The 14,423-nt window shown below is 44.0% G+C and overlaps 1 protein-coding gene across 2 annotated transcripts in view; it reads left to right on the forward strand.

Moving 5' to 3' along the window:
• Positions 1-6,299: 6,299 nt before the first annotated feature.
• The window catches only part of LOC147698679 (collagenase 3-like), a 35,761-nt gene continuing 27,637 nt past the window's right edge, over positions 6,300-14,423 (forward strand). The window contains exons 1-3 of one of the 2 annotated variants that reach the window (XM_086935269.1): positions 6,300-6,488; positions 6,721-6,962; positions 10,199-10,347. In XM_086935269.1, the coding sequence (XP_086791395.1) occupies positions 6,369-6,488; positions 6,721-6,962; positions 10,199-10,347 (511 nt within the window). In that variant the 5' untranslated portion in view covers positions 6,300-6,368. The remainder of the gene's footprint in view (positions 6,489-6,720; positions 6,963-10,198; positions 10,348-14,423) is intronic. The other variant, XM_086935268.1, reaches the window with a different exon arrangement.

A 14,423-nucleotide genomic window follows, 5' to 3' on the forward strand; every position in this document is an offset into this window, starting at 1 on the left:
ATTTTTTAAGAGTATGCCGTGGTCCGTGGGACCACTGCTTGGTCTTAAAAAACGTTTTATCAGGCATGCACAAAGGGGAAGGTGTCTCCTGGGGACCACTTACAGTTTGCGAATGGGTTACCACCAAATTGAACTTTGTGGTAAAAAGTTAATGTTTTGCAAAAACATTTTAGTTGCAAAACATTCATACATGGCACAGCGAGTTGCTAATACCAAATCGCAAAACCCAAATTGCGATTCGGTAGCAAGTTGCCAAATCGCTATCGAATCGTACATGGCAAAAACTCCTTTCTGTGAATCGGCCCATTTGAGCCCGCAAAAAGGTTTGTACATGTGGCCCTAGGGCCCTAGGTCCTCACGGTATTTTAACCCGTTGGCTGCTCTCGCGATTTCGCGGCAGTGCGGCCGTTTTAAAAAAAGGCGGGCTGCGTCGGCCATTGGCCGACGGCAGCACCAGCAAGGTAGTGCTGCCGTTGGCCAATGGCCAACGGCAGCATGAAAGGTGTTAAATATAAGCGAGCAGTCAAATAAAGTGCAAAAGCAGAAAATATCCTGTCATGGTCGTGAGATCATGCGGTAGGTATGTGCATTGGAAGGGTGGGGAGTTATGTACATTTTGTTTTTCATTCCGATTTATTTCAGTCTGCCTTGTGCTGTTTCTTGTCTGGTTAAAGTTGTCAAGAAAGATTGCACATTTTTGAAACTCCCTAGCTCAATTAAAGAAAATTGAAGCATTTTATCCATCATTACTTAATATGAGCTTCCAGCAATACAGTTGCGGTTTATTTTTCTTTCAGTTACCGAAGGGTATGTCTTGGAATGCCAGACTCCACAAAAACGATCTATTTTTATTTCATAATTGCAGGTGTTTGGGGGGTGTACAATTGTAAACAAATAACTTGGTTGATGTTGCCGGGCATAGTGGAAGTGTGAACAAAATAGTGCTTGATATGTGCCACGGTTATGCTGCTGGGTTGGTCTTACCTGGATAATGCTTGAACTTTAGAATTAAAAGGTAGAGGAACTAACTTAAAGGTGCGTTCCACAGACAGCTTGCACCCTGTGGCCCTTTGTAATTGGTCTATTAATGGCCCAGTAACAGGGTTTCGGCATGTGACTCATTGCCACATTATGAGTCATTTCCCAGAGTGTAACTCCTGCAACTCTGACCTACGAATTTGACACTGAAAATTCAGCAGTAATTCAGCACGTGTTATCCCGCATATAAAGTTATCGTATCCCTCAGAATTCCGAGTTTGGACACAATCTCCGCTTCCACTCACGCCCTCTGGAAAAACTGGGACGAGGGCCTCAATGTACTGAATAATTGCGAACAGGATGAAAGTTCTGTCTCAGTAATTTAGCACCTGGAATTACCAGTGCCTTGAGGATAGGCTCAGGGCTATTTTCTCAGGACACATTTCTGCAAGTTTGGCCTGCTGAAATGCACCTGAAAACCATCCAGGTGCAGTAACACTGTCGCACAATTGCTAGGAATACGGATTAATTCAGAATTTCAGTTTACCTTGGAATAAGAGCCTAATTATTTTCCTATAGAGATACCACGAGTTTCCAAGGCATTTGAAATCTGTTCCTTTAGCTCCCCTCACAATGTGGAGAGGGGGTTTCCAAACAGGCCCCATTCATGAAAATATCTCATTTGAGTCTATATCATTTTCCAGAACAGAGGAGCTCAAGCATATGCTAGACTGACTACAGGTCAAACTAATACACTGATAAATGTATGTTCCCATGGAAACTCAAAGACCATTTGCTTGAATTAGCTAACTGATTTCAAGATGCTGTTCAATTTATCATACAGAGAACATACTGGAAAAACACAACCCAAAGAGCTGGAGCTGAAGGGAGGGGGGGGGGGGGGGAGAGGGTTGTAGAGTCATCTTTTTTCTTACATCAGTCAAAGCCTCCAGCGGTGCATATCTACCGCAATATTTGTTAAAAAGGATGTAAACGCTTCAGCTCATGTATATGCACACCTGAACAGGTGCACCATATGCAGACTGCTACCCAAGCTCTTAGTGTCTGTGCATGGGCACATGCGGACTCCTTTAGGGGAGCACCTATAGGGAAGGTGCTAGCCAGTTCCGACCAGTGCCCCCTACCAAAAGAAGTACGAAATATGCCCCATTTAGTAGACAATTTTGTTCCACTGTTTAGTGTGACAACTTCTCTTGTAGCATTCATCACATCTGCAAGTATATCATACATTAAGAGAACATTCAGTATTAATAAGGTTACCACTTGACTAAATAGTAAGCAGTGAATACAGCAATTTCACTAAAGCAAACATCAAACGATAAAGGTGACTGCTCTACAATAGCCTAATTTGTAACTGGATAGGCTCTTTTGAATGTCCTGCCAAACACACTGTCTACTACTAATTTTGTTATCTAGTTTACTATCTCTTCTGACGTCAATCCCACTGCTTCTTAAGCCTTTGGCTTCAGATGGGGGCAGTAAGAAATGCCCCTGGTAGACCGAAGTAGATTGTGAGAGAGTTGTTATATATATATATTTATATAAGATTTGTCTAGGAGAAACTCCCACAGCAACCTTGCAAGGCGGACTCCCTGGAAGCAAACTTTGGTAAATTCTACCTGCCTAAGTTGTTGACCAGATGTTTTGAACCCCCTCAGTTTTTACATATTCTGTGGTTTTAGGCCTGCTGACAGGGCCCCATCAGCAGGTGTTCTGTTTACAATGAATTACATTATGCCTCTGATTTAAGATTCTTGTACCATGAGGATGGTTTACCACTAATTTTACAGTTCACTAGGCTTTCACGTGCCAAATTTCAATAACCAAAACGTTGTAAGCTAGCGGGGCAGAACTAGTATTAAGCATCCCATTTCGAGGTATATGGGCCTCGTTATGTGGTTGTATAGAAGGAGAATTTCCCCCCACACTGTATGACTTTGACAGTTGCTTGGACTGGAACTAACAGGTTGTGTATGCAGAAGCATATGTCCTAAACAACACATATTAATTAGCCTTAAATTAATACGATACACACTTAAATTCACATTTCAAACTCTATAGAATTGAAGTTGTATGTCACAATATCAAATACATTGTAGTGCACAAATATTGTTACAAACACAACAATTACCAAAATATCGATAATGCAAAAAACAGAAATACTGATTGCACAATATTGCTAACAACAATATCAAACCAAAATATTTAACGTCAAAATAACGAGCAAACATTAAAAGAATTGTGAAAAAACTAACGTTTTGACAATATTGATACCCTAAACATCACAGAAAATATAATATATGTCAAAATACATTCCAAAACAATAAAAAATCATTTTGTTTCTCAAAAAAACCCACAAAGTTAAACTTTTAAATGTACAGAACATTTAAATTAGCCTCCTCTGTAAATGGTATTACCAAAAAACACAGATTCACAACTAAAATATGAACCAATGAAGTATAAAAGCAATGAAGATGACCTCTCGGTAGTTGTAGGGCTTGTAGTATTACTCATGTGAGTTGTCCTGCGTTTATCCTCATTATCACAGTCTTTTTCCCCTGCGGGTTGCAAAGGAAACATCTTGCCGCCTTGTCATGCTCTTTCCTTCCCCCATCGGCATTACCAGTCCCGAAGCTGCTACGTCGCTTGGCGTCTCAGCAGGACTGCAAGGCAGCGGGGCTCAACTCGCGACCCAGGCGGTGCTGCTTCAACATCCAAACACAAGTTTGCCTGCAATGAGTGAGGCCGCACAGGTAAGTTCCATCAGCCACATGTTCAATGGAGGAAGCAATAACAAACCAGCAGAGTGCCTTGCTCAAAATTGAAAGTTCAGCCCGACGCGTTTCGTGCTATGCTGCACTTCTTCATGGGCAACTGACTTCCTGGTGAATGAAACGCTCCGGCAAAAAGCACCAAATGAAGTTTTTAACACCCCACCCATGTGGGCGTGGCCACCCCATGGCCTCTCGGTAGTTGTAGTGCTTGTAGTATTACTCATGTGAGTTGTCGTGCGTTTATTCTCATTATCACAGTCTTTTTCCCCAGTGGGTTGCAAAGGAAACATCTTGCCGCCTTTTCATGCTCTTTCCTTCCCACATCGACATTACCTGTCCCCGAAGCTGCTACGTCGCTTGGCGTCTCAGCAGGACGGCAAGGCAGCGGGGCTCAACTCGCGACCCAGGCGGTGCCGCTTCAACATCCAAACACAAGTTTGACTGCAATGAGTGAGCCCACACAAATAAGTTCCATCAGCTCCAAAACTCTTTATCTGATGGGCTAGCCGGCAGTCAAGATTGGCTAAACTAAACTCTTAATCAGGCCCATAATTCAAAATCATCAAGTTAGTGTCAATTAGAAGTCAATATGCATCAATCAATATGAAGCTAAAATCAAGTTATAAAAGATGAGGACAACCTAGCATAGAATCACCTCAGTGAAACATGTAGAAGTCGGTTGTTCCATAAACAGGGTACCCTACTCTGTTCTGCTTTATTTAAGGTCTGGAAAAAAGTCTGCTCAATAAGCAGTCTATAAGCGTTCTGACCTGCAAACTACTGTGCACTGGCTAAAATCACACAGTTCTAACATTTGCTACACCTGCACATAGTTCTCATGAAACGATCCAATCAAGTTAGAGTGAAAAGATACAGCCTTGAGCTCAAATCGTTTCTCCACAATACAGCTTCTCTCAGGGTCCTTCAAACTTATATTTATCTGCAACAAAGCAAGATACATTAAACAAGTCTGTACTCTGCAGGTGTATTCCCAGATTATTTTATTTATTTATGCGATTTTATATAGCGCGAACTTTACCCGAAGGTGTCAGAGCGCTTTACATAAGGACCAGTTGAAAAACATAAGGACTTAGGATTACATCGTTACATAAAGGATACAAACAGAGAAAAAATTGCAAATGTACAAGATGTAAAGTCACACAAGGAGATATAAATGGATATACTTTAAGAGTCACATAGGAATGGTAGATAGCACAAAGGTCTACTGCATATACTAGTGATTAGAGTTATCTCTATATACACAGGGAAGGGATATGACTGGATATACTCTAAGAGTCTAATTAATCTAAGAGCGATTATCATATTCAGCACTGATTACAACAAAAGAAAACGTTTCATTCTAATGAGAAGGTAAGAAACAGAACACCATGTTCAACAGCTTTGAAATTCAACATAGTAGAAATAAATGTTTACATCATCAAACAAGATGGCAACCAATGTTAACCACTTTAAACACAGGCCTACATGAAGTATGGTCAATCTAACCATGAATAATACACAGTTAACAACAATTGCATACTTACAAGTTAATGCCGATAAAATGCAAAACATTTAATATGAAAAATACCTCCCAGCTAAATGCACTCTGTAGTAATAGAATCACTGGCACACACACCAGTTTTCACAGTTGTATTAAACGTGTGCAGCATGTCGTCCATGAGAAAAAAATATTTAATGTGAAAAATATGCGAGGTGGAAATTATTGAATTGGTGAACTTTCCTCACATAAACATAATGACTGCCTGGCGTTCGTTAGACAAATATAAGTTTCAGAGAATGGACTTAATTGAATATGTTGGTGAATACCATGAACTTGGACACGGGATGTATACAATGTATGTATTGGGCATAAATCCTGCTGTTACCGATATGAATTTGGAAAAAGTCCTAACTTACACAAATTCATAAATGTAGGTTATAATTTGGAACGTCATCACTGTTCTCGCTGACACTTTTGGATACACTCCTAAAATTACACCATTCCCAGAGAGGATCATTCTGTGCAGCTGAGAATTAGCAGCGGGCCTTCAGTTTGATGCCAAAGTTTCTTTTCTGAGACATCAGTTCAAAAATTATGGTAAAATGAAAAGCAAACTTCAAAGCCGAATTCTCACAATTCCACCAAAGAGACTGAAAAATATTTGTATTAACTATAAATGATCCCAAAATGAGTTTACACAAAAGTTCACTCAGCCAATCTTGCTTTAATGAATAACAGCAAGGCAGCCCAATTTGTGTGTGCATGGTCATGAAAAGCCTAAATGTACTCGGTTCAACAGCGTGTTCCTCTCAGACGTTGCCAGTAGAAATATGCTGAGAGCATGTTTACATAACCCTCGGGTCTGTCGTTCATTTCTGGAGTTGCAGATGGTTTGCTGTATGCACCTTTCTTCTTTTCACCACAAACCACAGGCCCCCTGTGGGAGTTAAAAAGGCAGCGAGCATGTTTACCGTGCAGTGACTACACATGGAAGTTGGTGCATGTCTCCCCCGAGGTGACTCACTGCTCGGCGGCATAAAAGCAGCTGCTTGTAGTCGGGCACCTCAGAGGGGCCAGAGGTTTAAGACGTGATCATGATGCCTTCAGTGCTGTCCGCCGCCATCTTCTTTCTGAGCCTGGCTTTCGGCCTGCCAGTCCCTGTGCCCCATGAGCGGGACTCTGACGTGACTGAGCAAGAGCTGAGCTTAGCAGAGGTATTTTATTCTTTCTAATCCTTTGTTCCCGCAACCATGTTTCCTAGCTTTATCCAACTGTGTGACCCTGTGCAACCCTCTGTATCCCCAGATGCCTCTTGCCGCACAAAACCGGGAGATTGGAAAAAGATTAGGTTGGCATTTGTGTGCTATATAAGGACATGTTTTATTGTACCCAACCACATGTGAGTTTGAGGAATTGTAAAAACAAACATGTCTTTTTGTTTTATAGAAATATCTGAAAACGTTCTACGTTGCTTCTGACCATGCGGGAATAATGACCAAGAAAGGAGGGAACGCCCTGGCAGCAAAGCTCCGGGAAATGCAAGCTTTCTTCGATCTGGAGGTGACGGGCAAACTCGACGAGGATACGCTGGAGGTGATGAAGCAGCCACGGTGTGGCGTCCCCGACGTGGGCGAATACAACGTCTTCCCTAGAAGTCTGAAATGGCCACGATTTAACCTGACCTACAGGTAAGCAGACAGTGTGTGACTGTGATATACACAGAATAGCGACGGCCTGGGCACCTCTCTGTAATAGAGTCTGACAGATACAGTTCGAGGCGGGATTTAGTTGCCAGCTAGTGTGGTGCACTGCCTAGTACTCAGTGCACGTTGTTGGTCTGTTCTTTTTAGGAGAGGTCTGTCAGCTGTCTGCATTTTGAGCCATTGTCGAAGCAGTGTTTGGGCATTAGTTGCACCTTTCTAGTGCCAGTAACTCCCAAATATAGCAATATGCAACAGAAAGATGACCATTCCAACTTTGCAAAGGATCTTCCACTGCGCAGCAACGTGTTGCTGAGTTTTTAGTAACATTTGAACCGTTTGAGCTAGAACCAATTCTTTTGTTAAAATCTGCAGATTATGCAGCAGATGATGGATTATGTGGCAAATGCGGAAAAACTAAAATTATGTGAAATTGCAGCGGCTGCACAATTACATAATTCCAGTGGCCCTGGTTGTAGAATAAGAGAGCCCCACCAAAATATCATATTAATAGGAATATGAGATAAGGCACGTCTCAGCTAACAAAGGTAACAGGGCAGTGCTTAATTTGTAAAAAAAAAAGTGCCAGGACCATTCTCGGAAGGCCTCTGCAGCACCCATAGCCTGCCAGCACTGTCAATGACAGTACCAACATAACACTTAACCATCGCACTCCTACAAGTGTGACACTTCAGACTATTTCAGGCCACACAAAGCTATAATAATGACATAAGAGGCTAGTATCTGTTTGTTTTCAATGCATATTAACCTAATAAACACCGCTGTCGTACTCCTCTCAAATTTAAAAAGACAGCACCACCATGTGCTGGACTGGCAGTAGAGCCGGTGTTGACAATTAAGTGGCGGCGCCGAGCACCTGAAACCAGCAGCACAAATTATGCACTGTAACCGGGCTAACAGCATCCGGATAGAATTTATATGGGATTACAAGGGAGCAACCTATTACTCATGTGGACACAACATCTGAATTTACTCACGCGTTTTCCAAAATTACATATATTTTCAGTTCTTGTAATATAAAAATACTAGAGAATGGATTGTTCCCGCGTGCAAAACCACCAACTGTGTGTGCTTTCTTGACTTGATACAGCATGAGCATACACTTTTTCTGGTGTGAATATAGTGTTTTTTTGGACTGCGAGGTAAGTAGCAGCAGCCTTGTTCTTTAATCCCTCTCCTCGTGATTATGGAATAGACTCCTGACGTCAGTTCCTGTTGAAAGCCCGCCTCCCTTGAAATATATTTGTATATGTAGGGTTAAGTTATGCATCTATACCTTTGTAGACCACCAAATGGCAGGCGGCTCACAGGATGACCAGCCCAAATGGCCTCTATAGCTCTGTTAAATACGAGGCTTGCGCATTTTCAGAAAACGCAGACATCGAAATGAGCAGCAGAGCTGTATATAATAAACCTGCTCTTTGAATTAAGCTATGAATGTGAACTTCAGCAGCAAACTCCAGATTCCATTTATTACACTGTTCAATTATCTCCAAACTTTTGTACCACATTCCAAGTGCAGACATGATATTTGACTTGACTGACCAGTGCGCCAACAAAATGTTGCAGTGGCCAGCTTGTCTGTTTGCATCAGTTGTGCATTTCCCGTTCACTTGGCTGCACTTGTGTTGGGTGAATACTGCACCAACATGTGTGCTGCCTGAGAAGTGCACAGATTACTTTTTTGCAAAGAAAAACCAGTGCTAAAGTAATATTTACACTAATCGGCTGCTAAAAATATTGCTCCAAATGTAGACGAGAAATTGCCTTGGAACCTCTGCCGTGCTTGTAATTTGGCGGTGGTCGTCTGTTTCCGAATATTATCACCAATATTAAAATAGATGCTTCTGCGGAAACTTTCTGTTAGTCAGCGGTGGAGTGAGAGTGTTAAGGGCCCTAATGCAAGTAAAACAAAAGGGCCCCCTAACAGTGCTTAATTTATCCTGGTGTTTTACGCTGCTGGGCAGTGGCACTTATTTGTAAACACCAGAGAATACAATACATGGTGGTGCTGTATGTGTTTTTTTAAGGAAAGTTCATCAGGGGTGCATTTAACTTTTAAATATATCTAAAGAAAAAAGGACACAACCCTCAGCCTTACACCTGAAGTTTAAAGTGATATTTGCGTTGTGTCAGCTGTTGTGGCCGTGTGTTAAATAGCTTGGACCCTGCAACTTAATTTTATTTTACAAATTAAGCACTGCCTACCACCAAGCTGGGTAGTAAATAAATGCTATAATTGGGATGTAGTGGCCCTCTCAAAGCCCAGTGCCGTGGAGCCACAGTGCCTGCTACACTTTTGAAAACTACTTTCCTACTGCTAGTTAGGAACTTGTTGCAAATTTAGGATGCACGGTTACAGAATCTAAAAGTGGACGTGCTCTCTGTGAAACAGACAGGACTATCCTTGCTTTCTGAAATTAAATATATATAATGTGTGTGCCATAGTGCAGCGCCTATTTGTTTTTTCTGTGTCGCCTACTGGCACATTCAGCAGCTGTGAAGGTGGGGGCGCAAGGGGAGACCAGGAAAAATGGAGCTGGGGCATGAGCTTGCCGTCCCACCCCCGGAGAAGCCATTAAGCTTGGAAGCTATTCAATTCCATTGTCAATGTATTTCTGGTGTCACTTTGCCTTTTGGAAAGTTGCAAAACTGCAACAGCTTGTATTTTACATTGTATATTTTGGGATTTTTCACATAACGTTGTTCTGTCTGTTTATATGTACTGTAATCACGAGAACAGTCTCAAACTGGAGCCGCAGACATGCAAATACATCAGTGCTTAACTTGAGCCAGTGGTTTCCTGCGCTCTGGCTGACACTCAATTCTCAACACTGCCTCTTATGACAGTCTGCCACGTGGTGGTGCTATTTGTGCAATCCAGAGATGAGCACACAATTGTTGTTCATTATTTCAATATATATTAAAAACGAATAATACATTCAGCCCTAGCAATTCCTATAGCTTTAGGGTATGGAATAGTCTGGTTTGTCACACTTGTAGGAGGGTGATGGTTAGTTGTTGTGTTGGTACTGTCTTTGGCCGCGCTAGCAGGGGCAATGGGTGGTGAAAGCTGCAGTGGCCTCCGGATGAGGGCCCTGGCACTTATTGTTTTTTTTACAAATGAAGCACTGAAATACATATATTTTCGAACTATGCCTAATGTGATAAGTACATTATTGCCAACTTTATATTTTGAACAGAATTGAGAATTATACACCGGACATGACTCACGCTGATGTGGATCGAGCCATCAAGAAGGCCTTCAGAGTTTGGAGTGAGGTGACACCCCTGAACTTTACCAGACTACGCAGTGGCACTGCCGACATCATGATTTCTTTCGGAACAAAGGGTACTGTTAGGAAGAAGCCTCCTCCTGTAAACAACCCCATTGCCCCATACGAGAAAAATGATAGCTTTCTATTCAACATTACATTTGTAGGAAAACACGTTGAATAAGCCATTGTGAATGTCCTCACATTTCCTGGGTGATTGTTGGGCACCAGCACTACTTCACTTTTCTCTTCTCTATAAGCAGCAGGAGTAATATTGGGACACTGAGAAATCTGCTTCCCATTTGTTGAGAAATATTTTATGAGTTGCCCTTTCAATTGTACAGGAATAACATTCTGATAGATTGCACTGACTATCGATATCACTAGTTGCATGTATAAATCAGTGCTTAATTTGTAAAATATGAAGTGCAGGTGCTCAAATGTTTGTTGGCGGCCACACCTACTTTTCTCTGGCCCCACCCACTTCCTCCACAGGCTCCACCCATTTACTCTTTTAGCTCCACCCACATCTTCGACTGGCACTGCTAAAAGTCAGATATAATACCTGATCTGAATTTCAGAAAGGGAGCCTTCCCCATAGTAAGGTTTTGATAGTCGGTACCCCTGCCCTGTGAACATTTTGATAAATATTAAATCTAAAGTGCATTTGAAGCACACTTTTAGAATAAATTATCTAAAATCACTAAAGCATTGAAAAGGGTCAATGACCTTGACCTGACATAAGCACCCAGGCCAAAAAGCATGAAAACCTCACACAAAGCCATTCAGGCCAGAAAGCATGAAAATATCAAAGAAAGGCACCCAACTGCAAAATAGAGTACATTTTCACCATAACCTTGTTGTCACAAAAATTACAAACATATCTCCCAAAGTTGTTGAACAATCACAGACGTGTAATAATGTAGCAGAGTCCCCAGCATTCTCTCTCTCTTACTTGTTTCTATTTTTCTCTCTAACCCCCACACCCCTCCGGGCCCTGTCTACCTCTAACTCTAATTGTCTTTACTTTCTCTCTACCTAGTCCCGCCCTCAACTCTATCTTTCTATATATCTTTCCTTCCCTCCTCACCCATCTCTTGCTCTGTCATCTCTTTCTTGGTATGTGACCTCACGGCACATCTCACACCCCCACCCCTTTTTACCTCTGTCTCGCTCTCTCTGCTTTCTACCCTTTTCTCTCTTTTCTATCATCTTCTAAGTTATTCTTCACCTCACGGCCTCTTGCTACCATGCTCTGCCTGCAGCTGGCAGAAAGCTGCTGGGTTGCCCAAGACACATTAATGGCTAAATGGCAGCATTAGGCCTGCCACTGCCACTCTGCCAGCCCAGCCTGGCTGTCTCACCTCGCTCCACCTGGTGCTCTTACCGCCGCCGGTACTATCGTACTGGCTCCTGGCAGGCTACTACAACACAACACACAGTACTAGTAGTAGCTGCTGCCAGTCCTCAACGCAGCACGCCAACTTCGGGTCGCGCTGGTTGGCTGGCACTGGCAGTGAAGTTGTTAAACGGACCCACCCAGTAAGATGGATCAGTCACATGACTCGGTGTGCTGGGGGGCGGCACTGCTGCCACCCTGGCTGGGGTGTGGCTAAACTAATGCTGAACAAATGAAAGTGCGCATGCTGCCAGTGCCTACTGCGTGCGCAGTGCACACAGGCAGCCCCAACGGCCAACCCCCACAGAACCAATAAAACATCCCAAATCAGTGTCACTCTCCTTCCCGAGTCCCGACCCGCCCACCGGGCCGGCAACACTCAACAGTAAACTAAGGGTGGCCTCGGCCGTCGCCAGCCCGCTACCGCTACTACGCCATCAAGATTACCAAGATACCAACAGTTTCAGTTTCATTTCAAATTTGAGGAGAAGTTAGAAGAACTTACTCAACTGAGTAGTCTGAGTCTAGATGAGAAGATCGATGAGATTCATCCATCATGAATCTCTCCAGGCATTCTCGACTTGGCAGCCATCATATCATGATCATGGAATGGGGCGGGCCGCGGGCGCATGCCGGCTACAGACAGTACTACTATACGCTACTATTTAAAGAAGTAGTTAAACAAAGTGGCCGCGCTTGGCTGGGACTGCAGCATCTGACTGCAGACAGAGTCTGTAGTCCATCCACACCACAGCAGCACAGCACTGCCTTAAGCTGCTGGCCCGCTGTGCTGTAGTAGTAGCAGCCAGTGTAGCCTGCTTTATTAACGAATTCGGATTGGCGGGCGGCGTGGCCTACGGTCGTGCCATCTTGCCTGTGGGCTGCAGCCTGCGGTGCGAAGTGCGTGCCTCACCTGGGTCACAGGGTGCTGTGTTGACCTGATCGCCGAGCGGTACTGCCTACTATAGGCTCTGCTGCCACTGCCCGTGCCTTAACACCCATGTCGTCATCGGGTCGCGCTGGCTGTGACCGAGGTGAGTTGCAAGGCCGTGGGCCGTTGATTGAACCACGAAGATGGGTATTGTTGGTGGTGGGGTGCGGCTGTGCGCGGTTTTGCTGGGGCATGGCAATGCGCAATGAAATCTGCGCATGCTGCCTCCTGCCGCACAGCCCCAAACCCTGCAGAACTAAAATCCAGCCCAATTCATTGACCGGTCCCGAGTCTCCCGCCCCGCCCACTGGGCCGGGAACACTGCAGGACCACTGCCGCGGCCTTCGCTACGCCATCATTAACAACACACAGTATGATCATCTTCATAAGTGATCACAGAGAGTAGACACACATTGGCTGTTTGAGTTATGAAGATTGAGATTCATTCACATTTTCATTCATGAATCTGAATCTGAATCTCCATCTCCATTTATTTTTCTCCACTGGGTGATTGGGCTCAGCGTCTCAGCCAGTGCAGGCCAACCAGCCAGGCAGGCTCCCACTAGCTCGCTGGCCGAGGCCGATATGACGCCACCACGCCGGAGTACTGGGTCTGTGACTCTGTGCTCCTGCCTTCTGTGCTGTGGCGGCCGTGCGGTCAGTGCGTCGTGAGACTGACACCGACTCTCTGGAGAAATTGAGAAGCACTGAAGACACCGGACACAGTCGTCGGTCATGGACTGTCTGTCTGACACAGACAGTCACTGGACGCACCGCTATCCTCCCTCCCAGGCCATCCATTGTCCAGGTACCGGCAGCGCAGCGCAGCATATGCAGACATACAAACTGCGAGTTGTTGTACTTGTACCTGACCTAACCGGCGTGATTTGGCGCCTTCCCAGACATTTAAAAAAATGTCCCCAGTTGGGGTCTGCAACACACCAGTCCAGAGCACAACAGTACTACTTACGCAGCAGCACTTTCTCTGTTCATGATGTTGTACAACAGTCAGTAACTGTAGACTAGTAGTGTACTAACCTCCTGAGTCCTGGCACTTCATCACAGTACCCACCCCCCCCCTTTAGCCCCTTAGCACTTAGCAGTAGTAGCAGACAGTGCCACTGTGCGGGAGACGAACGATCGCGAGCCAGACCAGTGTCCATCAACTCAAGGTAGAGCAGCACTGCTGCAGCACACAGTTTTTCCCGACTCCCACGTCATCATGACACTGATGACAGAGAGGGCTCAAGGCTGCCTTCCAAGTCAGGCTCTTGACCTGGTGTAGTCAGCAGTTGACTGTTACAACAAAGTTGAGCAACCCGGTTCACCGTAACACACACTCTGTGCAGAAACTTCATCAAAATCTATGCAATGAAGCTTTGAGTGTAGACAAGGCCCTAATAATTACGTGCTGGGGCCAAGCACCGGAAAGCACTGGCATAAATTAAGCCCTGGTATAAATACAAAGGACAAATATCAACCTGCCAAAATGACAAGTACCTCAATATCCAGAGGGTAAATATATTTAGTAAGTCTGCATTTACTATTCTTAACTCCATATTTATCTACCTTGAGGTTATCGAGTGCCACAATATCATATGGTCTATATAGGTAAGTACTGATTTACACTTACATATATGCATCTTGAGGATACACCACTGGGTGGTTTTATTTATGACCACGTTTCCTTAGGAAATAGATTTTTTGGTTTGCATATAACATGACCCTGTTTGGTGAATCTTCACTAAACGTCCCCAAAAAAGTCTTAACTACCTCAGCTCCTTCCTGGAAAGTTTTGGGGTGATCCAACAAGAGGGGGCCGA

The sequence above is a fragment of the Lissotriton vulgaris genome, chromosome 8 (genome assembly GCF_964263255.1).
Source record: "Lissotriton vulgaris chromosome 8, aLisVul1.2, whole genome shotgun sequence".
Classification (NCBI taxonomy): Eukaryota; Metazoa; Chordata; class Amphibia; order Caudata; family Salamandridae; genus Lissotriton; species Lissotriton vulgaris.